The sequence below is a fragment of the Aptenodytes patagonicus genome, chromosome 3 (assembly GCF_965638725.1).
Source record: "Aptenodytes patagonicus chromosome 3, bAptPat1.pri.cur, whole genome shotgun sequence".
Taxonomy (NCBI): Eukaryota; Metazoa; Chordata; class Aves; order Sphenisciformes; family Spheniscidae; genus Aptenodytes; species Aptenodytes patagonicus.
Genome location: NC_134951.1, coordinates 41,010,983 through 41,030,000, shown reverse-complemented (window position 1 = coordinate 41,030,000; position 19,018 = coordinate 41,010,983). Strand labels below are relative to the sequence as shown.

Sequence of the window (19,018 nt, the reverse complement as noted above, 5' to 3'; positions counted from 1 at the left end):
AATGGGATCAAGCTAATTCAGACCAAGGCTGAATAAAGAAATAAATTTAAAATTGTTTTGGTTTTTGTTTGTTTGTTTTAGAATGGTGGAATGCCCTGTGTGAAGTTAAGGGCAGACACAAATTAAGGTAGGGCAGAAGTGAATCTGACCTAAGCTGACCCATCTGGTTAGCACTAGTCTCACTAGCCAGTGGCCCGGAAAGGGTTGCAGTGGATCACATCCAGCTTACTGTTTGAGTACTCCTTTGAAACTAATTAAATGAGAGATGATCATCAGTGTGAGTAGGAAATGGGGCTTTGAATCCTTGGTGTTGCATCAGTAAGTGTTTAAACAGCTCTGCCATTATCTTAATTTTAAAATGTTGAAGTACGTCCTCGAAAGCCAATCAAGTGTAAAACTGTATAAAGAAGTAACTGTTTCATGCAGGATTGTGGTTATTGGTTTTGATTAAAAATGAAAATGAAAGAATATCAACATTTTTCTACACTAAGATGTCAGCCTGGCCTTTTAGCTGTTATGCACTGTGCAAAAAATCAGAGTTCACCTTTCCCAAGAGATCTGCCCAGATCTGCAGATCCTGGAGGTGCTCAGAACTACCAGCCTGCCACAGCCCAAAGAATGAGCTGATCATAGCTCTTAGAGGTGATTTCTTTTTTCTTGGTAGCCCAGGGCAGTCTCCTGGAGGCTAGATTTTAAGACCAGATCGAAAACTGGCTTCCTCAATGGCAGCCTGATAAGCTATTAAGGAACCAACTGAAGAAGCAGCGTGGGATTGGGTGGTCGCCCATGGCACCCATTCCCAGCTCCCCAGGAAACCTGCCTCCAAGTTGGGCTCCGTCGAGCATTTTGATTTCAACCAACCAACCGATTAGAATGAAAAGTGGCTTTTATTATAGTATTTTGAGTTATTCCTAGCAACAAGCTTTTGGCCTGGAAGTCATAAATGCATTTTTTTTCTTTGGTGACTAAAAAGAAAACTTTGTATTTTTCCCCTGAAAATGTTAAGGAAAATTCCTGCTTTAAAGTGAGATGCATCCAAACCGTGTGTGTAAACTGTGGGGACATCTGCTGGGGTGCTGGGAAATGGCAGACTTCAAAATTTGTATTGACAGTGGAATGATGCGAGCGTGAATGTGCCAGAAATTGTTAATATTGCGGCATTCTCTCGAGGCTGAGAATTTCACATTTTTACCCCCAAAGGAAACCAGGTGCCCGTATCACAGTATTTCTGTGCTAATCGCTCTAGGAGAACACTTAAGACCCGTATAAGCACATCCAGACATAACCCTCTTAATTTAAAAACTCTGTATTTTGGTCACGTAAAAAAATCTGTAGAAGAGGAGAAATCTCTGGACGTTTCTTGTAATCACGGGTGAGCCAAGAGAAGCTGGCGTCCTGTGAGGCAGACCAGCTCAGTCAGCCCCGACCACATAACAGCCTTCCGCGGCTTTCTGTGGTACCCTCAGGATGGAAACACTTTTCTTGCAGCTGGAAATGAAAAATGGCCTTCCCTTCTGTCTACCAGCTCTTGCGGTGGCCATCTGAGGACCAGCAGAGGAGCTTCGGTGATGGGACTGGCACAGCCACACGTTGCCACGTGGCAGAATCGTGGTCTGAAACGTAGCATTGGATTTCTCGTTTCTGTTAAAATTAAGCAAAAATGCCGTTAAAAAACTAATCCCGGCTTGAATCCGATAGTATACGCAACCCTAAATTGAGCCAAGATTGTCAAATTCATAGACTTTGGTGGAATCGTGGAATGAATTCTGTTCCAATACTTCAGTATAGTCTTAATTAACTTGCTAAGATTAAGGAAACTTTCATCTTACCAGTTGGAGAAGATGTGGCTGGGGAGATGATATATATCTGTTCTGGGTATTTGGTCAAAATTACATTTAGCGTTCCATTTTCCTCGTGTACTTCCCTATATATCTGTATAATCTGCTTCTGCTGTCTGAAATTGTACGATGTTTTGAGGGGCTGGCACCATCTTCTAGATTTGTGTTTGAAAAGTGCCTTTGCAGTGATGTTTTCTGCAGGCACAAGAATAAAACGAGGGGTGGAGGTGTACGCATTTTAAACTCTTCTGCTGAAATTTTCAGATGCCTGTGTACAGACAGAGGTCCACGTATTTAGACAACTGATATAATTTTCACAAATTCTGGCCCCTTCTTGCCCCGCACTCCACGTTACTTACACTGAGCTCAAATCCTGTTTGCAGCCCAGTCAATGTCAATGATACTCTGTAGCCCTTTTTCCTGCATCTGTGGTATTCCATTTGGAAACCTTGTGGGGCATCAATGGGTGGAAATTGCCGGTGTAGATCAGGGTGAAAGTTGTTTCACAGCTGAGTCAATTTTGTTAATGCAAAAACGGTGTACCAGACGTCTGATTAGAATGATTTTTATTCCATCCTTAAGAATAAATGACTTAAATATGAAAAATGTGGAGCAAAATGTAGGCTCCCTTATAGTCTACATACTCACCCCATATAGTCTCTATACTTTTAGACAAGGGCAAAGCTGAAAAAGCTAGGAGACACTATTTTTGTTTTGCTAAGTTACAAATCCCCCCGCCCTGGCGCATCTGTACTGTTTGCTATATAAATATATTTAATCTTTATCATTAGTAACTTCAAGCATTTGACCAAATGTTAACAGGTAAAACAGCTTTAAGAATGCTTCAAAGAAGAAATTAATGATGCTTTCATATAATTGTTAATACAGCGGTGTTCTACAGCTGTTATGAATTTAAACTAAAAATATTGAATTTGGTTTACCTACTGCTTAGAGAAATAGATTAGTTCTAAATTATCCTAAGTGTCTTAAGCTGTACACAGTGCAACTTTGTCTAGTATGGTATTTGGTGGTAGACGCAAAAGTAGAAATGAAAATAGGACATGTTAAACCAGATACTTTGTAAACTGATTATCCCGGGATATTAGGTTCCATTAAACTTATAATAAATGTCTTTTTCATTTTTTTCCTTACTCAGGGGCGTGCCTCATTAACATCTGAGAAACAACGTTTTGCCCATGAACATGGTGAGATGAAAAATCTAGAAGATATTGTTAAAGATATAAAACCATCTGTGCTAATAGGTAATTTCTTTTACTTTAAAGCAATGACCTTATTCTTCGTTGGAAAAAAATGGGGATGTGGCTTTGTCTGAAGACAAGATCAAGTTCCCCTGAACAGAGTTTACCTTTGTGTGTTTTTAGAAAACACTAGGTGCATAATGGACTCTATTAAGCAACTGAACAAATAGTAACTATCCAAGCATGTAACGCTGCTTTCACTCCAAGCCATCCATTTTACAGGGGGAATAATCCGAGTTGGTTTAAACATCTGATAGAGAACCTTATCACCTTCCTAAATTACTTCTGATTTAATGTGGATGGTGTAATATAAATAACCTCAAACTTAGACTGAGAAAACTGAGCTAAGCACATGTAAAGCTGTGCAAATATGAGCATGCTGTAGCTGAATCTTCTTTTCCCTCATATTTAGGTCCTTAGCCACCAGTACTTTGTGCAGACCAAAACACAGATTTTACAAAGACCTTTTCTTTTATAAAAGCTGCAGGATTTGGGATCTCAGTGAAGGATTGCTCAGCTCTCTGCAGTTTGGTTATTGTATTTCAGTGACAGTTTCAGGAATGAACTGCAAGTACTCTTAAATCATTTTTTTAATATGTAAGACTCAAAAATTCATCTATCTGGCTAGTAAAATCATTCATCAGATGCCGGAAAATCTGAAATGCCACAGTGAAAATTATCCTACATTTTAAGAGCTACCTTTTCAACTATGCCTAGACCACATGGTTCTTGTTCAGTAAAATCTGCTTTTGACAATGATCATGAATGAGGTAAATAAAGCTTATCTTTTTCTATGCTCCATAAAGATATCACTGCAAGACAGAGGCCAAGTAGTCTAGAGAATTTATTTGGAATACAAGGCTGAAAAAGCTAGTGGAACAGAAGAATAGATTGAATGATCTGTGATATTTATCTAGATAAAGGTGTGTGGATGCTTAGGGAATGTTTGCTGTCATGAAATATGTATGTTTACTGCGTGTCATTTCTATATATAAATCTATGTGGCACTTTCCCTCAAGGTCACTTTCTCCTATCCATACTGCATAATGAAGGCTTTTCCAACAGAAACAGCAATGAAAATTAATACTGGTTTTTTTTCGGTTTGGAGGACTAGTAATTCAGTATCTTCCCCTGGGCAGCAGGAGTCACGGGGAAATATGTTGATATTCCTTCTCCCGATGTTTTACTCCACTCTGTCTCAGCGAATCCTCATATACATTTCATCACCTGTGATGGCTCAAGGAAAAGCCTTAGTTTAGCTTGATCAAATATAAGAAATTGCAATTTTAAAACGAAAACCGAAAAAGAAATAGTCAGTGAGATTGCTCAGAGCATTGTGTTTTAACTTTCTATCTGAAGATAGTTGTCATTCTTACTATTGGCTGTTTAGAAGCAGTTTTAGAAGACATTAAATATTTGGCAACGGCAGACTTAAGCAGAAACTAAGGTGGTATAACAGGCTCTTACACAAGTGGGTCAAAATCATGACTGCCCTAACTGTTCATCAAACATACAGCGGCCCAGCTGGTCTAGCAGAGCTTCTGCATCTAAGCATCCTTGTCCATTCATAGATGGTGAAGTACAGAGAGCTCAGATTTGCAAAAAATAGTAGTATGTGACAGAAACGTTTGAGCAAGAGATGTTTAAACTTTGAGAGAAGTCACCGATTTGCATCAATTGAGGAGTTGCCTCTTTTGTTACCAAGGGATCAGAATAAAGGAGATTTGGCCAGATGCAAAACCAAATGGGTCTTAGGCATTATTGGGCCCACATTAAGCACCTAAACAGCACCTAAAGGGCCTGTAGTAGGGTGCTTGGGCTTTCAGTAGACCTTGTGGGAAAGCTCAATTTAAAACAATTCAGGGAATTTCAGTGTGGCACCCACCTCTCCCTATTGAGGGCATAGGCTGTGCTTGAAGATGTCTCTGTAAGATGATACTATGCTTCATGTAGAAGCAGTCAGAAAATCCTCTGAGACACCTTTAAGAAATGTTAGTCCTGGAGCGTGTATGACCTTCTAGCCAGCTCTGCGAGGTGAGGACCTCTTTCACCTCCCTCCGAGTACCTTGTGCTCTCCTTGGGCAGACACCAAGCTGTCCTTTTAGAGTGGGCAATGTTGGGATGCTCATTTGTGCATGAGTGACGAGGGGTTAGAGTACTGACCCAAGAGACACCCTCTCCTGGCCCGGGTTTGAATCCATTCCTACTCCCCCAAGAGAGGGAACAACAGCTTTTTTCCTGCTGTTGAAACTCGGATGCTGTGTGGAAAGCAGAGGAGGGAGCCAGGCGCTGGGGGCTCTGAGCAAGAAGGAGGCTACCTTCTCTACAAGCCAAGTGATAGGGCCCTCCCTGGACATAAAGATCCTTAGGTTTACTCCAAGGTCTGTTTATCTGTTTTTCACTGAAGGCATAGAGAGCAAGGACCTGATCCTTGGATTCCCAACTCTTGTAGGTTAGGCAGAAATACAGCTGTAGTCGCACCTCAAAAATATCACACACATCCCTTTTTGGTTGTGAGTACAGTATGGAGAATAGAAAAGCATCTCTGGTGGGATGGAAAGGGATGTATTCAAAAAAATTGTTGCTGTCAGGGAAGCCTTAGACTCAAAATTGGGATTATTCATCAGCTGAGGCTGGAGGTGTCAGAATGATCAGCTGTAGAAGGCAGAGACTTTACTCGTCATGTCAGAAAAAATTGAAATCTGACACACTGGATTTGGGAGAAACTATCCAGTCTGTTGCATGAGACTTTAGGAGACAGAGTTGTACCTTTCTACTCGTTGTTGGACTTACCTGCAGGTTAGGTGATACATTTCTATTTTATATAATGGGCTTGAGAAAAGTGAAGTGAGAAATTCACCAAACTGTACAGGGGTGAATAGGTTCTGCCTTATGTTAGGGATAATACTGAAGTTTCACTGTTGCAAAGTCTTTTATACAAAACTTTATTTTAACCACGTTAGGAAAAAGGTTGAACTCCATTTTAAAGAGGGAGGTATGCAGTAAAAGGAGCTCTGTTCTTTTAAAAGTGACATGCATGTCTTACCTTGAACTGATTGCATTTGTCTGCTTGTTACGTGTGTGTTTTTCTTCTTTAGGAGTTGCTGCAATTGGTGGTGCTTTTACTGAACAAATTCTTCAGGATATGGCTGCTTTAAACAAACGTCCTATTATTTTTGCTCTCAGCAATCCTACCAGCAAAGCAGAATGCACTGCTGAGCAGTGCTACAAATATACAGAGGTAACCAAAGATTAACATCTCTCCAGTATACGTAGTGAAAAGTAAATCTGAAATCACATTTAAAATGGGAGGAAGACAGAGGGTGGAGTAGCAAGTACTAATCATGTCTCTGTGTGTAGGTAAAATGAATTAAGTGGTTTTTCAGATTTTATCAAAACAATTTCACTGAAGTCAATATATGCTTGCACTCTCATAAAAACATTTAATAGCTTTTACTGGTGTCAGGCAAGACTCAAAGTCTTTATTACAAGCAAAGCATCAGTAACCATCAATCATTAAAGCCTTATGCCTCTTTTTGAACTGTACCACTTTGTGTAACATATACACACAGTGGCATGCTTTTCATTTGAGATCTTACAAATACTCTTTAGGGTAAGGAAATACTTCAATACAGGAAATAGAATCTTTAAAATAATTCTTCATTAAGAACTGGGGTAATTGACTCCTTTTACAAAGATTTCTATTATGGAAACAGGTGAAAATTAAGAGAACTGAGCTTGCTGATTTATTATCGTATTATAGAAGTGCTAATAAACACGTTATCCTGTAATTCAGTCTAGAATTTGAAATGTATGAGTATGAGTACTTGACTGTATGTGTTTCATAGTGGATTGTGTTTGGATTTCTTGTCAAATACAGGGCAATTTGAATGACAGTTTCACAGTGTTTAAAAGACAAATTTAGCATGCCTGTTCCCCTGTGTACTGCACAGTACACAATTACAGCGCAATGCAAGGGCCAGGGAAGTGGCCTACATGAAGGGTTGGTTATAGTGGGTAACGACATCTGGTAGGCAGAGCAAAAGACACACTGAAGTATTTGATCTGTCACCAAAACATATAATAAGCCGGCCGTGATAATACTGCATGACACCAAACCAAACAGAATATTCTTCTGAAGAGCTGAATAGTGACAGTGGCATATTTTAAAATGCACATTTCCAGTTCTCTAAAATAGGCATAGACATTTCTGATACAAAAGCGCCTCTGAAGCATTTAACAGTGACATTTATCACTTCAGCAGTGCTAGCGTAAATAAAGGCTGGCTTTTCTTCCCTACCTAAATTTACTGCATAAATTTGAGGGTGCTCCCTCCCCAGCAAGGCAAGAGCCAGGGGCCTTTGGGCTGCGGACGTAGAGCCTGTGCAACGTCACTTCCCTCATTAGTCCCAAACGGCATTGCCTGCTGTAGAAATTACTTCCCTCTCCCTGTGTATCAGGAATGATCTGGGGAGAACCTGGATAGTAGTGCTGCAGGTGAGTCACCTCTGAGGTGCCTCTTCTGCCACCCTTGAACGGCACTCGATGGTGCCGGCATCTGCTCCCATCGGGGTGTGCCTCATCCCAGGGGAACAGTGAGACTCCATCAGACTTGCAGCTCCCTTACAGCCCGTCTCTTGGTACTCCAATGGTATCAGCTGTGAACATGCGTGCTACTGCATGACACCAGGCCTAATATTCCTCTTAGCTAATGTTAAGCCGTTAGCAACATGAGCCTCGTCACCACGTCTGGGCCACCCCACAGGCTTCTGTTCCTCCCCACAGCTGCCTGATGTGTGCCAGTGAGGCACGCCTGCGTTTGGGTCCTGGGAATAGATTTAAGAGGTCCCATGTGAACTACAATATAAAATGAGTTAGAGCCAGTTCTCTTGTCCTCAGGACAAGTGATATGGTGTAACTTGTATCTGTACGGCTAAATTCTCCAAATCCCCAAAACAGGCTGGCTCTTCCATACTGCCTGCTGGGACCAGCCTGTGCATGGTGCCTGGGCCCTGGTGGCAACAGTGCTACTTGGCACTACCCAGAAATCTGCTGGGAAACATCCTAGTGGTTTATCAGTATTGGATGATTACACGCGGTGCCCGAGTTGGTGCCCTCACCCTTCTCGGTACATTACAATGAGGGGAGCCACAAGGTCCCAGAAGAGGAGGTCCCACTGCCAACTTGTGCTATAGGTTGCACGGTGGGATGATGTTCCTGGGACAGAGCTTGCATCTCTGTCATTCTGTTGAGCTGCGGAGCGGGCGCAGGGGCCTGAAGAGGGGAGATTGGGAGGAACAGGGAGCTCTGCCTGTCCTCACAGCTCCTCAGAAACTGCCACATCCAAAAGTGCAACATTTAGTGGCCTTAGTGTCATTTTTGTGGATGATCTGCTGTTGGGAAAAAAATCCAGCAGCATCACCCGTTATTACCATGACAGTATTGTGCACTTTGAGTTTTACAGCTCCAGGTGTATACCTTCTTCCCATGTACCCTTCTTCTGGCATGGACACACAAAGTGAATAATGAGTGCTGCCTTTCACTTTCTCCTCCTCTGAATTGTGCTGATAGCTCTTACCTCAACAAGGCAGCTGTTACTCTCTGACATCAGAGAGTCACAGAGAATTGCCAGTGATCTCTAGGATCAGCATCCTGATGCTCCTGAGACATACTCAGTTAAGTAGCTCTAACGCTCTCTCAGAAGAGATATTAAATAGATGTAACCCAGCTTCCACAGTGGTAGATATTTAAAGGGATGTGTGAAATACTTCAACAGCATCCTCACAACTAACGTGCTTTCTTTGGCTTTCTCGTTACAATTTAGGGACGTGGCATTTTTGCCAGTGGAAGCCCTTTTGATCCTGTCACTCTTCCAAGCGGACAAACTCTCTATCCTGGACAGGGTAACAATTCCTATGTGTTCCCAGGAGTTGCCCTTGGCGTTATTTCATGTGGACTGAAACATATTGGCGAGGACGTGTTCCTCACAACCGCTGAGGTATTGTATTAAAAATTATTTGAAGTCCTTAATTTAGTAACTTGGTAATAATGAACAATTAATCAGAAATAGTTAAACATTATCTTTTAAATTGGAAAAACAGTGCTGTCTGTGTAAGGTCTTTATTTGCAAGGTATGTTGTTTTTTTATAAATTCTATTTGAACAAGTTGTTTTTAAAAAGTTAAATACTTGGTCCAAAGGTCATCTGACATAAACTTCACCTTCTCTTGGCAAGGAAAAAAGAGAAAGACTTCAGCACTGTATTATCACAGGTGAATGCACATATGTACAGTTTGCATACATGTGCACATAGGTTTGATTTTAGATTGAAAGGAACTATATTTTGATGTTGGTAGCTTTGGGGTGACTTTTGTGGGTGTTTTGCTTGCAAAAATTATTTGAATTTTTTTTAGCTTTTTAGTTTTTTGCTCTTTTTGAGTAGAGCTGTTGGCATCATGTTTTGTGGACCTCCCTTGTCAACAGCTGGTGAAAGTGCTCCATTGCCTTGTGGTTCCTTGCACCACAGTTTGACACAATTGCCATGTTATTCTTCCCATTTTCTTTCTTATCGTTTTCTGTATTGGTTCTTTTCTTTCCTCAGGCAATTTTTTATGATCTTTGTTCTGATGTTATCCAACATGTGATCTCTCCTCCTTTATCTCCACTCAGTAGGCAAGAGATGAACAGAGAGCAAACACTTTTGGTTCTAGGAGTCATTCACCACCTACTTCCAGTGATTGTTCAAAATCTGACATCCACTGTCTTACAGTAGGACATCATAAATGCACAGGATTGTATCTTCAACACATATGGGAGAAGGATCTGGCCTTTATTATTTTAGAATCCCTTATTCAAACAAAATAGATTACCAGCAGTTGTTGAAATCAAATACTTAACAATTTTTTTAATTTTTTTTTTTTTTACAAAACAATAAGTCAATCTTTCTGTAGCTGTTTCTCACTTAAGAAAATGGAAACTTCCTGTGCTTTTCTGGGTCCAGCATCTTTGCTCCTCATCCACGATAGCATCATAGCACCCTTACCACTCCTTCCTCTGACCCTTTCCATCTCACCCCCTTCCCGTCCTGTCCTGGAGTTCCCGTCTCCTCCATTGCCTCTGTTGGTTCTGCTCTTGGCTGGCACCAAGAGCAACGTAATGAGCCTCACAGGACTCAGCTTCCTTCTGTTGAGTGATGTGATATCCAGTGATGCTCAAGCTCCTGGCTACTCTGCTCCCAGGAATGTGCGTCCAAGCTCATCCTGCTCAGAGAGAGCCCAGGCTCAGTACAGACAGTGATGAGAGAGCCCTGAGCAGTGCATGATGGTCTGACCATGTCCATGCAAAGTCATTAAAAGCCTGATGCTTTTGGGGTTTTTTTAAAGGATATGGAAATAAGGAAGAAGGCTAGCCTCAGTTTACCAAGTTAACTCTAATTAACCTAGATGCACTTCAGTGGTAATTTCTACCCAGTCCAGTTCATATAAATTACAATCCACAGAACTTCATGAAAGTGCAGCGTCCTAATCTTCAAAGAAGCTGTGTAAGCACGCTTGGAAATACACGGGTAGTGTAGGTAGCACACAGAGGAAGCCTCAAAGCAATGCAATTAGCAACTGTTATGGAACAATAAAAAAAAAAAAAGAAAAAAAAGTTGCCCCAATTAGCAGAAGTGCGAATGCCTTGACTCAACTCTTGCAGCTGCTCTAAGCGATATTGCATTCCAGAATTCTTTCTCCTTGTGTCCTCTTCATGGATTAAAGGGAAGAAAATGGCCCTTTACTACCACTCGGAGGCAACTGGTAGGCAACGTGATCCTACGACAGGCAGTATGTGATACAAAGCTTTCTTAAAGGGTGAGCACTTGCACGCTGCCTTTGCTGGATTTCTGAAGGGGTTTTTTTTAAGGTGCGTACTATGGCATCTTTAAAAAAGTTTGCCAGCAGCTTGCCAGTATAAGAAAGATATTCACAATTTCCAATTTAAAATTAGTAAAAAGCCCAGACTGTCTCCACTGGCTTTAACCATCTTAGGAGGGCAATGATCCATCTCTTAAGTCTTTGGATAATTATATCCTCCCTTTAAATCCTTCCCTGTAATTTCAGTTGGATACGGTGATCCTCGCTTGCCGGTCTCAACTGCTGTGTTAAACAGTTGTCTTATTTCATTCTAGAAGTTGCTTCATTTTGGTTTGGGTGAAATGGTTCCTATATATAGAGTGCCGAGGGATGAAAGGTGACACATATGTGGATTGAACGATGTTTCAAGTGGTAGTCTACTAAGTCAGAAAAAAATCTGTTCTGAACAAAGAAACTTAACCGAACAAAGAAATGCAACAGTCAGGGAAGTAAAATGGTATCAGAAATTGCGAGGAAGCTTTTAAACTCTCTTTTGAGGTAGAGGTTCTCTCCTGACTCTTCTTTTTTGCTAAAGGTTTTGCTACATAATTGCCATCCTCTACTAAAATCCCTAGAAAAGTTTGACATGTAAATATGGGTTTTTTTCTTGCATAGAAGGTCTCTGTTGGCGGCAAGATCAATGGATAGCTACTCGCCGTACGGCTGGAGCTAAGAGCAGTCACACCTGGTCTCCCTAGTTGTGTGAGAGGCAGTGTGTGACTGGGGCTTGGGTGAGCTACAGCCGGTTACTGAGCAAGGTGACAACTGATGGATTTCAGAGGAGTCTCTGCCAGAAGAGGTGTCAGGGCTGTGAAGGCCGAGAGGGCTGCGTACGCCCTTAGCTGAAATTACAGTACAAAGCAAAGGCGACAGTGCTTTTTGTTTTGTTTTCCTGGCTTTTTTAATGGAAGGATAAAATCAAAATAGTTTCGTGTGGGTTTTAGAATAGTGGTTAGTATTCTCCATTTGAAATGGAAGCACCCAAGATGCCGCAAAATTTAAAGCACCAAACCCCGTGCATTTTAGACAGAGGGACCTTCTCAGATTGTAGCGGTAGCTTACCTGAAGAAGGAAAGTATAAAAAATAAGCAGCCCAGGCTACATGCCTGCACCTCCTGTCTTCTTGCTTTGCCACCCCTCCAATTAAATCTGATAAAAGTCACAAATAGCTTATTGTAACTACAAAAAATTCTACTTTCAGTGTTCTTTTCTTCCTGGCAAGTAAAATAGCATGTAACTTTGATTTTGGACGATAAATCTAAGGTACTGTAGGCTGTAATACCTCTTAATTGCAGGCAATTGCTCTGTGATGACAAGGACATTACCTATTCTTCTAAGTCTTACAACAAAAGGGACAGAGAATTATGAACTAATGAAATATTCTTGGCATGTGTGACCTACAGTTAAGTTATTCCAGAAATAATCGTGTTAAATCCTTTCGTTACAGAGAATATGTCCTCCAAAAGCCAGGATGCCCCCACTTGCTTTATGCTGTTTGTCCTGTCTTGGCTGCCTTTCATCTAGGTTCTGCAATAAGGCTTAGCTAATTTCTCTATTAAAAACTTGAATTAATTAAAATTTAAACCATGAAAATAGCCATACTGGGTTGGACCTAAGATCCAAACAGCTCAGTGTCTTCCTGTGAAAGTAATCAGTAGCAGAAGCTAAGGAAAAGGGGGTAAATAAGGGGAAAAGACAGAGTGATCCTTCTGCTGAAATGGCTTCTCAGCTTCTGGCAGCCTGTACTATATGGCCCTCCTGCACTGGCAGTTTTATCCCTGTATGGATTTCTCTTTCATAAATGAGCCTAGTGGCTTTTTAAACATGTTTGTACATTTGAACATCTTTTGGCAATTAGCGTCACAATTTAATTGAGAGTTCTGTGGAAAAAGACACTCTCCTCTTACGATTTCCTGCTGTCTGATGATTTGGGTTCCCTATAGTGCCATGAGAAATGTTCGCTTTCAGTTGTCGTTTGTATTTTGGACGGGGCTCTGAGCAACCTGATCCAGTTGAAGATGTCCCTGCCCACGGCAGGGGGGTTGGACTAGATGACCTTTAGAGGTCCCTTCCAACCCAAACTATGCTATGATTCTATGATTTTCTTTCAGTCTTTTCTTTTTTTTTCTTCCAAGTCTGTTTTATTATTTTTTGTCTCCTTGTACAAAAAATAACCTTTTGATCATCCTTGTTATTCTTTATACCCCTCATGATTCTATCCCATTCTTGTTTGAAGTAGGTGGAGCAAAAATGCACACTGTTGAAAGCGGTGCTACATTGTGGATTTATTACATTTTCTGTGTCGCCTCTTATTTTCTTAATAATTCCAGATGTTGATTCATTATTTTTTCCCCTGCCACTGAGCTGATGTTCCCGAGGAGCATTTTTCAGAGACCACATGAAGAAGGTGTCATTCTCTTTGAAAATGCTTGTTTCTGTGTTTTTGCACAGTTTTTAATGCTGTTACAGGAGTATGTCAGAAGGAATAGCATGGCATCTATATAGTTAAGCTTGCTACCTCTCCCATTTGAGCACTGCCCAAATGTTTTGTGGCTTGCTTTCTATATCAACCCCATCGCGAAACACAAGTACTCTACTCCTGAATCTTTTTTTTCGGTGATGCATTACACTAAAGGCAACTTGCTGTTGATTTCTTCAGATTTCATCTTTCCTGCAGAGCCCCAGTAAACTGTTAACAGCAGAAATCTCATGTTGTAAGCTCCTCTTTACACATTCAGATGCACATCTTGTTTTATCAAAAGGGCCACGTATCATTTTTAAATAACCTAGCTGCTATTATGGAAAGCAAAAACTAGATTTTACGTTGTCTTAGCTCCCCCTAGTGGGTTTTTATCTCTGCTGTATTTCTCAATATTAGATTAAAATGTAAACAAATAATTTTCCTTTACTCGTTATACTCAACAAGGGTATAATCTGTTGTTGCTCTTGTTAGCATTTCCACTCCGAATGGAAAAACTTACTATGCCTACCAGCATGCTGGGTAGATTGCAGAAGAGAACGTTGTTTCTCTTTGAAACTGGAGTTACTATAGTGTTTGCTCTTTAATGCAAACTATTTACCTACTTCTGTCAGAAACGATGAATTGGTGATAGCCGGGCATCTCTTCTGACGCAGTCCTAGTTGTTAGCAAGCAATGTACACAAGGTCCTATTTCCCACATGCAAGAGGAGCTGTAGGAAGCAGTTTGTGCTCTGTTTCAAGTATCTTCCCAGTACGTTCCCTCAAAAGCACACTTCTTGCTTTCTCTTTGGGCCATGTTATCAGTTTCGTTTCACAGTGTTTCCTGGACTTTCCTGGTGTTTTCAGAACCTCATGATGGGTCACACATGGCTGCAGCAGACGCTATCCAGACCAGAGTTTTCCTTCCAACCACAAAGTACCCCTACAGGTCACATCACGCAGCAGTATCCCCGCACTCCTGGATCAGTCAGTGATTGGTTCTAACCTTTTGTTATCTAAGCTGTAATTGCACAAAAATGTGTCATTTCTCCTGATGGGAACACTAAGGGTGCCTTCTCTTTTGCATCAGAATGGTCTTCTGGAGCACGTCTCCCTGGTGTCCCTACATACTCCACCTTGGTCCACAGTGGGGCATGGTCTTGAGAGGAGAGGGGCACTGGTTTCCTTTGGGATGAAACTAAATGGAAGGATACACTCCAGGAGCAAGCCTAATGTACTAAATATCAATGGAAACTGCTTATAAACTGTAACAGATTTAAGAAGGATAAGCTTGCACTGTACAAAGAACCTCCTTTCCTTGTGACTGTTACGTGTTCCCAGCTGTTCAAAGGGCAAGTGACATCCCCTCCCTAGAGTAATTTCCTTTCTGTCCCAAAGCAAGATAGAGAAATTTGAAATTTGTATTCTGGTCACACAAATCTCTCTTAATGCTTTTTAATAATTTGTTTTGAGAATTGTAGTAGAGAATGTTAGTGAAGGTAGCTATTAAAAACTGCATAAAGTCAGACCATTTTTAATATATGAATTTTGTGCTTAGTTTGCTTAGAAGATGTTTAGGTTTGGTTCTAACTAGCAGCTCCCTAGAAGGTACAAAGGTGGGCAGTTAAAGAAATGAAACCTTCAAGTCCACCAAAGACATTACAAAGTAGAAGACAGGTTAGCGAACTGGCATCAGCTGATTCTCGGGCTCAGCAAATCCCAGTCTGGATCACCCTGAAAGGCTATTTTCTATTTCAGATCCCCAAATGACAAAGAAACTTTAGCTAATGACAGCAGAAATATCATTAGACCCAATGGCAGCCCTTTGCTTCTTAAAAGGTACCTGTTGCAGGAATAGAGGAAGTTCATGACGTAAGCCCATAAGCAGACAGTGCAAGCAGTGTCCCTCCTCACTCTGGGGAGAATGTCCTCACACCTCATGGTAACAGAAGGTTTTTCATATGGCCAATGAGTAAACAGTAAAAAACGGCTTCTCCAGCTTGCTATGCTTTCCTGATCTGTTCATTGCTGGGGATGACGACAAAACATTTCCAGTCTTGCTAGGAAGACCAGGCAAGAATACTCAGGCCATAGAGGAGACGCTCCTCTTAGACGTGCATCACAACTTCTGTTATTGTTCCTTGCTTCCCCTGGTCAGCCTGGTGAAAAATTAAGCAAAGAGCAAAATAATGTCTTTAGTTACTTGGGATGGTTGAGGTGACAGGCCCACTGCAGCCTTCAAGTGGAGCAGACAGACTTTTTCTAGCAGCACTGTTTTTTCTGTCCCAGCAAGCCAGAATTTAGCATTAGACCTTCTGTTTCTAAATCTGACTGCAGTGACCAGCAGGGCTTTAAAAGACCCTGGATAATCTTACCTTTATTTTACTTTGTTCTGTGGTTGACCATACTTACTTCTATGATCTCACACAGGCTAGATGTGTGAGCTGGACACACGACAAACCTGCTCAGCCACCTGTAATTTTATTCAAAGCATTTTACGCTTAAGCGTTTCAGCTCTGTTCTCTGCACAGGATGACTTGACAACTGTCAGAATAACAGGTGCTTCTTTAATTTTAGAAGTCTTTGACCCAACTACAGTTGATGGCTGGAATTTATATCTCACAGTGAACTATTTGCTAGTTTATGTGTCATGGACTTATTCAAGACTTGAGTAAATCTTATCATCTGAGTGAGAAAACGGCATAACTCCCTAAATTTCTAGCTCTTGTGTAGCTACTCCCAGTGTTAAGGCCGGTTGTAAAAAACACTGCCTAGGTGGATTAAGCAGTATCTGCGGGATTTGCCAAAGCGAAACCATTTCTTTGCTTAAGACTAGATCGCTGTCTAACAAAGCTACAGCTGCATCTGCATTCCAAGTTAAACATGTCTGCTTTATTTCTAGGTAATAGCTCAGCAAGTTTCAGAGGAGAATTTACAGGAAGGTCGTCTGTACCCTCCGTTAGTCACCATTCAGCACGTGTCGCTGAAAATTGCTGTGAGGGTAAGTCATTTCAGTCTTTTGTGGCTTCTTTTCTTCCCACGCTCTCTACATGATTGAGCATTTGATTTGATCAACTAACACACCTTCACACAAGTTGAAGGTTTATGTCAATCAATCGTGGACAAGTAGCAGTTTCAAAATTAAATTTAAATTCATAAATGTAAATTTAATCCAAATACAAGAAGGAAGGATATGGAACTATAGCAAGGGTTTATGTCTGTAGAGCCCAAACTGTACTGTCCACCGGTTAGGAGCAGGTCCCCAGGCTTAGTCATGCGAGCTGCACAGCTGAAGGCTTGTGGCCCTTCATGATTATCAGTAAATGTCACCCTATGTCTGGGCACTGTTCCCTTTTGTTCCCATCCTTACTCTGGCTTGTCAAAAGGACTAACTGCAGGGGGTGCTTTTTGTTTATGGCTCGGGTTTAGGTTGGAGGTTGTTCGGTTGTTGATTTTTACTGGCAAATACAGAGTTGATGCAGATAGATTTTTAGTAATTGACCTAAACCCGCAGTTTCCCCAAGAAATTTGGCTGCCCTGGAGAGAAGAGGAGGAAGCTTTCAAATAATGTATTTATCCCGGTTCCTCCCTCGTTCTGTTTTTTAGGGTTTTTTCCCCAGCATTTTAGGAGGTTATTTTGCTGGTCTTCTGTGACCTTTTTTGCTCCAATTATTGTTTTCTCTCTTGGTCACCTTACTGTGAATAATTCCACTTACTGCATATTCTTTTGAAAGAATAACAAGGAGCCCTCGTGCATGAAACATCATTCTGTATATTTAAAAAAAAAAAAAAAAGTCCTCCTCACAGTTCATGTCTTCTTAGGCAAGTAAGATCTCCGTTCTGTAGATGTCAAAATGTTAACTAGATTCCTCAGGCAAAATCAAACTGCCTGTGTGGTTGGCAGAAATACAGTGACAGAAATTCCTCCTCTACTTGTGCGCGTGATATAAAATACAAAAAAGGAAAATGTTACCAAACGATTCTTTCTGCCTGATCTCTGTTGAAACTTTATTCCTGCAAATACCTATTCTGGCTCATACAGCCCAAGAGGTTTAGTGATGGCCTCTGCCTTTTCCAGGGGAGGAATACTCTCAAAATTTTTTGGAATACCAAACGTGGGGTATAAATTCAGACCTTACTCAACCGTGATAATTATGCGCACAGACCTGAAGATGAACACTTAAATAAACACCCGAAGTACTTCTCAGTCAAATCAGGTTGGGCTTCAGATTAATCCTAGAAAGGAAGTCTAAATATGGTAACTTGGGGTCTCAGCTTCTCACCAAGCTAAACCATTTATATTTGAAAGAGAGAGCTAAGGAGAGCAGGAAGGAGACCGTCTTCCTTTTAGTCAACGCAGGAGCGTTTGTCTGTTTGCCAAATAATAGTTTGAAGCAGATCTTTCCAAAGAGTGCTGCTGCATAAAACCAGTCTGTCAAACTTCTTTTGTTTCATGGATGAATGTCCAGTCTAAAGATACGCATTTCTCAAGTCGGTGTTCTTCAGACGTGAGAGGCTACTTTGATGTGTTGAGTGGGCTCCAACCCCTTCTAAACTTGAGTTTTGTTGCAGCTATACTTGTCATGCATAATTGGTTCACTTAGGTATGGTCTGGGTGAGGAAAAAGCAAGCATATATTCGTATTGCCCCCAACCATCTCTAGCGTTAAACCTGTGCACTGTGTAGGGCTACTTTTTTCTCGTGAGTTTACCTTTAAGAAATATATTATCAAACTATGGCAAATAATGAACTTCCCTAATATGCAGGGAGCATGGAGGCTTTGAACAAATCACACTTTTCTTACGGTGCTTTGGAGAAGATGGTAAACCAGGGTAACCTGATGATGGAAAAGCAGAAATTGTATCTCAGTGCTTGGGGTTAGTGGAATATTTTATCCACCACTGCACAATAAAAGCTAAGATATTACTGGAGGAGGAGGAGGAGCGCTGTATTTGTTAACAGCAAAGACACGTAATCCTGTTCAAAAGTAGCATGAGTCAGACTCACTTAAATGCAAACATCATCCTGTTCCTAGTCTTATTCGCTGTGCACCTGCCCCGATCCAGTGTGAATACAGGTGACTGTCAGCACCGGAGAAGATGAGGTCTTACCTTGATTTTGAACTAATTCCTACTTTTAAATTCTGTTAAATGTACTCAAATAGTTTATCAGCACTAATTAGGATTTTAATGCATCTTTCTAGATCGCAGAAGAAGCCTACAGGAATAACACTGCCTCCACCTATCCTCAGCCCAAGGACCTAGAAGCCTTCATCCGCTCTCAGGTTTATAGTACCAACTACCACAGCTTTGTGGCTGACTCCTACACCTGGCCTGAAGAAGCCATGAAAGTGAAACTGTAAATATTTAATGAAGAATGAACAAACTAGCAGCAGTTGAAAAGCATTAAAATATTCAGAACATTTCTGCCTAAGCAGCCTATAAGAATAGCTAATTTTTTAAGATGCAGAAAACTTTTTTTCTAAATTGTAATATGTGGTTAGAAACTCGGATCAAGAAATCATATTAATTATACATCAGAAAATAAAAGTTAGTCTGAGAAATATA

The 19,018-nt window shown here is 41.0% G+C and overlaps 1 protein-coding gene across 2 annotated transcripts in view; it reads left to right on the top strand.

Moving 5' to 3' along the window:
- The window catches only part of ME1 (malic enzyme 1), a 205,750-nt gene extending 186,732 nt beyond the window's left edge, over window positions 1–19,018 (top strand). For both annotated transcript variants that reach the window (XM_076333150.1, XM_076333149.1), the window contains exons 10-14: window positions 2,995–3,100; window positions 6,196–6,338; window positions 8,922–9,095; window positions 16,354–16,452; window positions 18,655–19,018. In XM_076333150.1, the coding sequence (XP_076189265.1) occupies window positions 2,995–3,100; window positions 6,196–6,338; window positions 8,922–9,095; window positions 16,354–16,452; window positions 18,655–18,813 (681 nt within the window). In that variant the 3' untranslated portion in view covers window positions 18,814–19,018. The remainder of the gene's footprint in view (window positions 1–2,994; window positions 3,101–6,195; window positions 6,339–8,921; window positions 9,096–16,353; window positions 16,453–18,654) is intronic.